The sequence below is a fragment of the Zonotrichia albicollis genome, chromosome 11, assembly GCF_047830755.1.
Source record: "Zonotrichia albicollis isolate bZonAlb1 chromosome 11, bZonAlb1.hap1, whole genome shotgun sequence".
Taxonomy (NCBI): Eukaryota; Metazoa; Chordata; class Aves; order Passeriformes; family Passerellidae; genus Zonotrichia; species Zonotrichia albicollis.
The window spans coordinates 17,899,195-17,909,313 of NC_133829.1; the positions used below are offsets into that span (position 1 = coordinate 17,899,195).

Genomic DNA, 10,119 nt, shown 5'->3' on the forward strand with positions numbered 1-10,119 from the left:
CATCCCTTACCTGTACCCCCATCCCTTCCCCAGGTTTCAATCCCTTGCCTGTGCCCCTATCCCTCCCTCACACTCCCACCCCCTCCCTTAAATCCCACTCCTTCCCCATGACCCCATCCCATCCCTTTCCTTTCCTCACAATCCCATTCCCTCCCTGTACCCCCATCCCTTCCCCCTTCCCATACCCCACACTTTAATTCCAAGTTAAATCCACAAACACTGATTCCTTTTCTCTTTTTTTTTTCCCTATGTTTTTGGGTTTGTTTTGGTTGTTTGTTATTTTTTTTTTTTTGCTTCAGTTTCTCATGGTTGATAAAAACGCCGTCGCTGCCAACGCCAGGAGGGGCCGTCCCAGCCACGCTGGACCCACGGCTCCTTCTCCAGGCTGCCACAGAGTTGGGGACAGTGGGAAGGGGACAGGGAGGGGATAAGGGACCGCTGAACCTGCCTGGTGCTCACAGGTGCCCAACGCCTATGTACAGGTGGAGCCGCCGGTGCTGCCCCGGCTCTGCCCTGCCCGGGGGGCTCAAATCCTGCTCGGCCCCTGCCCAGCCTTGCCCGGGGGCTCACTCGGTGCCCGGGGGGTCCCAGGGTGCCGCCGCCACCATCAGTTTGTGTACACCTGAGTCCCGATCACACGCATGATCTCCTTCTGGATTTTGGGGTCCTGAGTATTGATATTGGCATCTCCCACTTGGCCATCTTCGTACCTGCAGGGGGAGAAGGGGGTCAGGGGGGTTCTGGGGGGGTCCTGCAGGGGCGGCAGGGTGGGCACAGCCGGACTCACACAAAGAAGAAGCGTGTGCACACGTGGTCTGAGACAGGGCACACCCAGATGTTGCCGTGTTTCTGCAGGTCCTTGGAGGTGATCACTGCTGGGGCAAGGGGCTGTTGGAGGCGGGATGGGGCACAGAGGGCCTGTCCCTCCATCCCTCCACCCACCTGGTGACCCCAAGGGTGCTGCTTGTTCCCCCCATTATCCCCCCACATCCCCTCACCTTCGCAAAGCGCGATGCAGTTCAGGTTGCGGCTCTGGAGGAAGCGGGACTGGATGGAGCGGGTCTGTGGGAAGAGCAGCCCATGTCACCACCCTGTCCCAAACACCCATGGGTGCCATGTCCCCATTCCCATCCTGCCCCGGTGTCCCCTGGCCCATCACCTGGGGGATCGTGTTCATCCGGTTGTAGCGCTGCACCAGCTCATCCTTCGACGGCATCCGGTGCTGCCCTTTCCCCATTCCTGTGGAAGAAGCAAGGCAGGGGCTGTCAGTCTCTCAGGGAGCACTCTGGAGTGACATAGGGACACATGCCACAGACAAGGATTGCCACCCTCAGTGCTCCAGAGCCCTGGGAACCCCCCAGAAGTGTGTGCAGCAGCTTCTGAAGCCTAGAAAATGCTGGGAGTTGATTCTTTGGAGTGTGGGAAAGCCTGGGTGGGGAGAGGCTGGTGTGATGGGATGGATATGGGATGCTGCCACTCCTGAGCAGCTTCTCCAGCCAGCACAACGCCAAACCTCCCCAGGCCCATGCAGGGAGTGGGAATGGGAGCACAGGCAGGACTGGGCAGCACAGGCAGGACTGGACAGTGCAGGCAGCCTCTTACCTGAGTATCCAAAGGAAATACTGGAGATGGGGCTCAGATAGATGCCCTTGCCATAGGCTGCTCCATGCAGCTTGCAGGAAAATACCAGGGTGAGCGTGGTGAGATCACCCCGACAGCTGAGGCACAATGGCAGTGGAGGAAGCCTGGCACTTCCCAACGTCTGCTCCCTCCCTGCCCTCCTGCCCCCTCCCTGCTGCCCTGGGTGTGCTGGTGCAGGGAGCAGCCCGGTACCTGCAGTTTGGTGTAGGAGGCGTTGACCAGCCCGTTGCGGAGGATGGAGTGCCAGTTCTCAATGTGAGAGCCACTGCAAAGAGCCAGCCCCACGTCAGCCATCATCATCCTCAGCCCCAGGGCACCCACCCGGGGGGCTCCCACCACCCCCTGCCCGGGGAACTCACTGGAAAGCGAAGGTGCTGCCGTAGAGTTTCTTGGCCGTGCGGAACCGAGCTTCCTTGGCCGGGGGGCTGCTGAGCAGGAGGAACTGGTGGGAGGTGTGCATGAACTTCAGCTGCTACCAGGGCAACGGGAAGAGCAGCGGCAGTGCCGGCAGGAGAGAGGACGGACGGACAGACAGACAGACAGACAGAGATCATGCACGGCCGCCGGGCCCGGGATCCAGCCCAGCCTGGCTTGGGGGACTCCAAGTTTGCCAGAAGGGTCCTTTGCATCCCTGCCTTGTCCTCATCCCACAGCCTGTGTCAAACACCCCCCTTCCTATATCCCTGTCCTGACTCCCCTATCTCCCAGGCTAGAACCCCACCCAGAGGGATCCATCCCACATCCCAGACACTTCCACTGCCCGTCCCATATCCTTACATGCCTCATCCTGCATCCCATCTCCTGTATCCCTCCATCCCACCTCCCATATTCCACACCCTTTATCCCACACCCCACCTGGAGCCTAGCCTGGCCCCTTACCCTGCTGAGAGGCAGCTTGACAATGTGGGATCTGTTGCTGGAGATTATCCTTGGGAAGAGGAGGAGGAAGAGGAGGAGAGTCAGAAAAGGTGGTCCCAATCTGCCCTGAGATCGTTAGATGCTCGTGACCCCCCCAAAAGAAACATGATGAGAGGGTTGTGCCCCAGATACCCGGCTGCCCCCCACTCCATCCCATGTCCTGGGGAATGTGGGACAGTGGGAGGGACAAGGGGCAGCAGGAGAGGGCTGCACAACCCTCAGCCTTACCACTGCAGGAGGGGATGTGCCAGGGGGTCCAGCTTGTCCATCTGCTTCTTGATCTCCAGGTAAGACCCCTGGCAGAGGCAAGACAGGGTGCAGGTGGGTCTCCCAGCACCCACCCAGCCATGGGCAGATGGAGATCAGCACCAAAACGCCACTCCCAGCTTGGGTCCCACACTGGGGAGGTCACATGGGGCCGTGGGACCACGACACTTACCTGGGTCATCTCCCGGATGGACATCACACTGTCCAGGGCCTTCTGCAGCCGCTCGTAGTTCTTCTTCTGCACATGGGGCAGGAGAGGAGTGGCCATCAGAGGGGTCCTTGGGGCTCCCCGTCACCCCCGGGTGTGGGGCAGCATTGTCCCCCCAGAGCTTACCTTGGGGTTGAAGGCCAGAGTTTTGGGGTCGTTGGGGTCCACCACGGAGGGGTAAGGCTCGAAGATGATGCTCTTGCGAGGGGACTCGAGGGCAGCGCGGCACATGGCCACCAGCAGGTCCACCACCTTGGGGGGCAGAGCAGGGACTGAAGGGACAGCCCAGCCCCCCGGGGCCCGGGGGAGGTGACACCGTGGCCAGCCCTACCTCGGCACCCGTGGCCACCTCCTCGGCCGCGCCGGACATGACGCCCAGCGTGTAGAAGGAGAAGACGCAGAGCTCCCGGGTGCACACGGCCGGCTGTGGAGGGGACAGGAGGGTGCTGAGTGTCAGGGATGGTGACACAGGGACACAGCCTGCACCTGGCCTGGCCCTGCCACCCCACCTTCAGCATGGAGCCGTTCTGGAAGACGTGCTGCTCGTCACACACCACGCAGTACTCGTTGAGCGTCGGGATCCGCTGCTCTGCGTACTTCATGATCTGAGGGCAGGACGGAGGGAGTCAGGCCCTGCTGCAGGCACGGGGCCTGGGGGATGCTCCAGGCAGCAGGATGGGGATGAGTGGGACTCTGGTCAGTGGGGAGGATGATATGGGCAGTGGAGTGGGGATAAGTGGCATGTGGGGCACTGGGGAAGATGTTCTGGGCAATGGGATGGGGCTGAGTGGGATGTGGGACAGCGAGAAGGACGCTCTGGGCATCAGGAGAAGGATGAGCAGGACATGGGGTGGTGAGGAGAATGATCCAGATAGCAGGATGTGGCTAAGTGGGAAGTGGGCCAGTGGGGAAGGATGCTGAGGGCAGCAGGCTGAGGATGAGCAGGATGCAGGACTCTCACCTGCACGAGGAAGCCGTACTCCAGCGTGGGGATGTTCTTGCAGTGGCCGCCAACCTGTGACGGAGCCAGAGCGGGGCCAGCTGCGTTATCCCCCTTCCCACACACAGCCCCAGCTCTGCATGGCACGGGCAGCCCCCAGGCCCCTGGCACAGCAGGACCCCCAACACACCAAAACCCTGGCACAGCAGGACCCCCAACACACCAAAACCCTGGCACAGGAGAACTCCTGACATTCCAATGTGCCCCAACACAGTGAGACCCCAACATGGCAACCCCCTCCCAACCCGGCAGGACCCCCAACATCCAAACACTCCCAACACAATGGGACCCTTGACATGCCAACACCCCTTGGCACAGTGGGACCCCCAACATGCCAACATTCCCTGCCACAGCAGGACCCCCAACATGCCAACATTCCCTGCCACAGCAGGGATGCAGCACCACGAGTGGGGTAAAATCCCACTGGACCCCACAGCCAGGCCCCAGCTCCCCCCAAGATCACCCAAGACTGGAGACAAGAAACCCTGCATGGGCTCCCCCCATCCCATGGGGGTCCCAGCACCCCAAAATTAACAATCAGAGCCCAGAGGAGCCCCTGGGAAGGGGAAAGAAGAGAAAAGCAAACCCCAAGGCGGGGTGGCACCCACCAGGATGTTGAAGGGGGCAACACCTGCCTGGGTGCTGGCGGGTGGGTACCCGAAAACCTCCACCTTGGGGTTCTTCACCATGCAGGACACGGAGCGGTTCATCAGGCGGTTCACGCGGGGCTCGGGGATGCCCAGTTTGCCCTTCAGCACTGAATCTTGGATAACGGGGAAGCTGGGAGACCTGCGGGCACAGAACCCCCCTGAGCACCTGCCTGGCACCGTTCCCTGCTCCTCCATCACCCAGTGATGGATCCACCCATCAGATACTCCTTGGGAGCAACCTCCCCCTGCTTGGGATCTGGTAGGGAGCAGCAGCATCCAAGTGGGGAAACTGAGGCACGGTGCCAGGCCTCACCCAGGATGAGGGGATGGAGGGCTGGTCCCCGGTGAGGACAGCACAGGGACCTTACTTGGGGATGGGTGAGAAGATGCTGAGCCCAGCACGGAACTTCTTGATGGTGCCGCTTGTCTTGAACCAGCTGTGCCGCTTCTCCTGCTGGGTCTTGAGGAAATCGTTGCTGAGATGTTTCCATTGCTGGGATGTGAACATGCCCAGGATCCTGGCAAACAGAGAGGACAGCACCCATGGGTGCTTGGTGGTCCATGACACCCCTAGCCCCTCCTCTTCCCCACACACAGATGGTGGTGAGCCTGTCACAGGATTGTGTGGTGTATAAAAGGTGCTGGCAAGGGGACATGTGGCACGTGGCCAGTTTTGGGGCAGAACAGCGACTCTGTGACCCACCCCACCCACCCACCACCCTTGGGTGCCCACCATGTTTCAGCTCTTACTTCTTCAGCTGCAGACCCAGCCCGAAGCCCTCCTTGTTGGACGGCTGGAAAACCTCGATGGACGGTTCTGTGGGCAGAGAGGAGGATGAGGAGCCATGGGTGCTCCACTGTGCCTGTCCTGAGGGCACAGGGACCCCACACCCTGCCCGTGCCCACTCACCGGGGCCATCGAGGTACTGGGACAGGGAGAAGCGCAGGCGGAGGACGATGGGCTCCGTCCGCAGCACCTTCCACGCCGTCGCCACCTCCTCCTGCCAGGGCACACACACTTTGGCACAGCCACGGGAGCTCTGCCCAGGCAGGGGCAGCTGGAGCCCCCCTGGGTGCCTGTGCCCACCCTCCCATGCCAGCAGTGCCAGGGGCACCGCAGGGACTCACATCGAGGAAGCTGATGTTCACATGGAGGTCGATGTCCACGTCGTCGATGGTGCCATACTCCCTGTGAGGATACACGCTGCTGTGGCACGGGGGGTGGCACAGTGCTGGAACAGTGGCCTGGTGCCCACTGTGCCAGGGTGGGCAGGCTCAAGGGACAGGGACATGGCACATGTGGCTCCCCACGTATCAAGTGTGTGCACAGGGGGAGTGCCCAGAATGTGGATGTGAACCTGGGAATGTGACAGCACAGCCAGGTGCTCATGGGTGGCATGGCCAGGTGTGCTAGGGGGGCCATGGCCGAGTGCCTTGGAAAGGCACATCTGGATGCCTGCACATGCCACAGCCAGGTGCCTTGGTAATGCCACAGTCAGTGGCGCTGAGGATGGCACAGCTGGTTATGCAAGGGTGCCACTGCTGGGTGCTCCAAGATGGCACGGTCAGGTGCCTGGGAATGGCCTGTCCAGGTGTGCTGGGGATGGCACTGCTGGGTGCTCCAAGATGGCATGGGCAGGTGTCTGGGAATGGCCAGGTGTGCTGGGGATGGCACTGCTGGGTGCTCCAAGATGGCATGGTCAGGTGCCTGGGAATGGCCAGGTGTGCTGGGGATGGCACTGCTGGGTGCTCCAAGATGGCATGGGCAGGTGTCTGGGAATGGCCAGGTGTGCTGGGGATGGCACTGCTGGGTGCTCCAAGATGGCATGGTCAGGTGCCTGGGAATGCCCAGGTGTGCTGGGGATGGCACTGCTGGGTGCTCCAAGATGGCATGGTCAGGTGCCTGGGAATGGCCTGCCCAGGTGTGCTGGGGATGGCACTGCTGGATGCCTGAGGATGGCACAGCCAGGTAACCCATGGGTGTCTGGCAATGCCATGGCCAGGTGACCCAGTGATGCCACAGCTGAGTGCCCTGGATGCAGCACAGCTGGGTGCCCAGGGATGGCACAGATGAGTGCCTGGGGCTGCCACAGCTGGATGCTCCATGAATGCCATGTCTGGGTGCCCAAGGACAGCACAGCCAAGTGCTCAGGGGACGCTGTGGCCAGGGCCCTGGGGAGGGTATGTCTGAGCAATGGCTCAGCCAGGTGCCCTGGGGATGCCATGGTCAGGTGCCCCAGAGATGGCACAACCAGATGCCTGGGGATGCTGTGGCCAGATGTTCTGGTAATTCCATGGCCAGGTGTCCCAGAGATGGCACAGCTGGATGCCTGGGCATGGCACAGCTGGGTACCCAGGGATAACACAGCTGGATACCCAGGGATAACACAGCTGGGTACCAGGGATAGCACAGCTGGGTACTCGGGGATGGCACAGCTGGGTACCCAGGGACAGCACAGCTGGATACCTGGGGATAGCACAGCTGGGTACCAGGGATAGCACAGCTGGGTACCTAGGAAATAGCACAGCTGGGAACCTGGGCATAGCACAGCTGGGTACCCAGGGACAGCACAGCTGGGTACTGGGGATAGCACAGCTGGGAACCTGGGCATAGCACAGCTGGGTACCCAGGGACAGCACAGCTGGGTACCAGGGATGGCACAGCTATCCTGGCACAGCCCAGCTATGCAGCTGTGCCTGGCAGTGCCCGGGGCAGGGCAGCAGGGCACCCACCTGACGGCCACGGCATTCTCGCTGTAGATCTCCTTCACTGCCTCGATGTCGGCGTCCAGCTGCGGGTGCCGGTACAGGTCGGCGGCGCAGGTTCCCTGTGGCACAGCACTGTCACACCCAGAGCCTCCCCAGGCCTGGCAGGGGGGTCAGGCTGGGGGTCCCTGAGCCCCCCGTGGCACCACGGGGCCCCAGCACCCACCTGCACGCCATAGAGGAACTCCTCGGACTCATTGTCCCCGTCGGAGTCATCGTCCGTCCAGTACTGGCCCTTGAGGTCCTGGGGACACAGGGGTGGCAGGCAGCAGGGACGGGGGACAGGGGTGGGGAGGGGATTGGGGGAGCACATTAACAGGGAGGGAATTAGGGGGGAGCAAACTGGGGGAGCTGGTTCTGGGGAGAGGGCTGGGGGTGGTGGGTTTGGGGAAGCAGTTAGGGGGAGCAGAAGGATAGGGAGAATGATAGGGGTTGGGGGGAGTGTTTGGGGGCAGCAGGATGTGGGCAATGGGATGGGGGGAGCAGGATGGGAGAAATAATTTGGGGGGCAGTGGGATGGAGGAGCAGGTTGGGAGAGGGAGGATGGGGGGAGCAGATTAGAGGGGAGCAAGATGGAGACAGCAGGAAGGACCAGCAGGACGGGGACACTGGAATGGGGGAACAGGGAGAGAACAGGGTGGGGGAGCAGGATGGGAGCAGAGGGACGGAGGACCAATGTGGGGGAACAGGACGGGACAGCAGGATTGGGAAGCAGGACAGAGGAGCTGGATGGAAACAGCGGGATGGAGGAGCAGGATGGAGGAGCAGGATGGAGGAGCAGGACGGGCACTGCGCACGGAGCTGCCGGGGATGCCCGGCCGATGGCGACGCGGGGGTCCCTCCTCCTGCTCCATCCCCATCCCCGCCCCGAGCCGGGGGACCCCGGGACACGGGGGGACACCGAGGGCCGCTGCCCCTCCCCCGCCCCGGGCCGCCGCGGGCCCGTCCCGCCCCCTCGGCGGGCGCGCTCCCCCCGCGGCCGCGGCCGTGTCCCCGCGTCCCCTCCGCGCCCCGGCCCTCACCATGTCAGCGCGGGCCGGCCGGCGCGGGCACGGCCGCCATGCTGCCGGGGGGCCGCGCCTGACGTCAGGGCCGCCGCACGGCGTCACCCCGCGGCGCCGCCATGACGTCACCGCCGGGGACCCCCCCCGACACCCCCCGAGCCGTGAGGGGCGGGGCAGCGCCGTGAGGGGACGCGGGGCTGGGCCCAGGACCGGGTGTCGCTGTCCCGGCACAGGGGTGGCCATGCCGGGTGTCTCTCACTGTGACCCCTCCATCCAGCGCGGGTCCCGTGTCCCCAGCACGGGGTGACCATTGTGGGGCCCCTCCCTGTCTGTCCCAGCCGTCCCGCAGCCCAGCCCGGTGTCCCCAGCGTCCTCAGTGCAGGGTCCACAGTGTTCCCAGCACAGTAACAGTATCCCCAGTGTCCCCAGTGCAGAGTCCACAGTGTCCCCAGTGCAGCTTCCAGCCCCTCAGCACGGGGTGACCATTTTTGGTCCCCTCCATGGACCAGAGGGTCCCCGGTGTAGAGCCCTCTGTGGTCCCAGCACACAGTGACCATTTTGGGTCCCCAGATGGCTGTCACAGTCCCTACAGTTCAGCACAGGGGCTGAGTGCCAGGACCCTGTGTTAATGGCATGTCCCCAGTGTCACCATGGTGCCAGTGTGGAGCCACTGTCATGGGTCACATGCAAAAGGTCCCCATGGTTCTGGGGTCATGTTCCCAATACCTCCAGCATGGGGTGCCCAGTGTTACCAGCCAAAGGCCTTCATGGGTCTGGCATACAGTGTCCATATTGGGTCCCTCACAGCTGGGACAGTGTCCCCTGTGGCCCCAGCATCTCCAGCCTGGTCTCTCCTTGACCCCAGCACAGTGTCCTCAACACCCCCAGCACTAATTCCTTAATTCCCCTTCTGAAACCCCTTAGGTTTTAATTTTTCTGTTCTGTTTTGGTGTGCAGCTTTAGCTTTATATGAAGTGTTCCTATGATCTTTTCACAGGGTGGTGGAGACAAAACAATCCTGTTCTAGCTGGACACTCAAGGACAATCTCTTCAAACTTCAGGTCCGAAGCATGAACAAGGTGAGAAGAGGAGGGTGGGCAAGCAACCAAGGAGGATGAAACTTCATAATTTGAAGCTCGTAACTGGACAGTTAATTCCTGTATGCAAAAGGACTAAAACTTAAAAAAATGTGAGATCTCATGACTGAACCCTCCTTTGCTTCCATCTTGGAGCTGTCCGGGCAGAGCTACGACTGTGGTTCAGGTATTGCCAGGGTGTGGCCTTTGAAGGCACTTCAATAAATCTCCATTTTATTCCTCTTAACTCTGTCTAGCCTCTGTTTCAGCTCCTTAGGACATCAGCACCATGCCACCAACATCTCCAGCCTCGTGTCCCCAGTGTCCCCAGTACTGTGTCCTTGTAGCCCCACTACAGAGATTCCACATTGGTCCCCAGTGTCCCCATTGGGAGGTCTCAGGAGCTTCCAAAGCACCCCAAAACACACAGAGCCGCTGTCCCCACACAGTGAGGAACTCCTGAGGTGTGAGCTGGAGGCTCGGTGTGAGTTGGGGGTGCCAGTGTGAGTTGGGGGGCTCGGTGTGAGTTGGGGGTGTCAGTGTGAGTTATGGGCCGCAGCCCCTTTAAGGCGGCGAGCACTCTCCGGCC

At 61.8% G+C, this 10,119-nt stretch overlaps 1 protein-coding gene across 3 annotated transcripts; it reads right to left on the minus strand.

The window, feature by feature from the left end:
• Nucleotides 1-259: 259 nt before the first annotated feature.
• On the minus strand, nt 260-8,712 carry PARP6 (poly(ADP-ribose) polymerase family member 6). Of its 3 annotated transcripts, none has more exons than XM_074549651.1 (22): nt 8,473-8,712; nt 7,617-7,694; nt 7,418-7,512; nt 5,813-5,873; nt 5,595-5,685; nt 5,435-5,501; nt 5,053-5,202; nt 4,643-4,823; nt 3,996-4,049; nt 3,544-3,639; nt 3,366-3,458; nt 3,161-3,286; nt 2,999-3,064; nt 2,788-2,855; nt 2,521-2,569; nt 2,001-2,110; nt 1,834-1,906; nt 1,603-1,672; nt 1,160-1,239; nt 999-1,062; nt 788-872; nt 260-710 (listed from the first exon to the last, which is right to left on the minus strand). In XM_074549651.1, exons 1-22 carry the CDS (start codon nt 8,695-8,697, stop codon nt 608-610), a joined length of 2,085 nt encoding a protein of 694 aa, XP_074405752.1. In that variant the 5' UTR covers nt 8,698-8,712; the 3' UTR covers nt 260-607. The 3 variants fall into 3 exon arrangements, 2 of the variants coding, with proteins under 2 accessions (XP_074405752.1, XP_074405751.1); XM_074549650.1 differs by having other exon boundaries at nt 2,001-2,113; XR_012582186.1 differs by lacking the exons at nt 260-710; nt 1,603-1,672 and having other exon boundaries at nt 797-872; nt 2,001-2,113.
• Nucleotides 8,713-10,119: the final 1,407 nt, after the last annotated feature.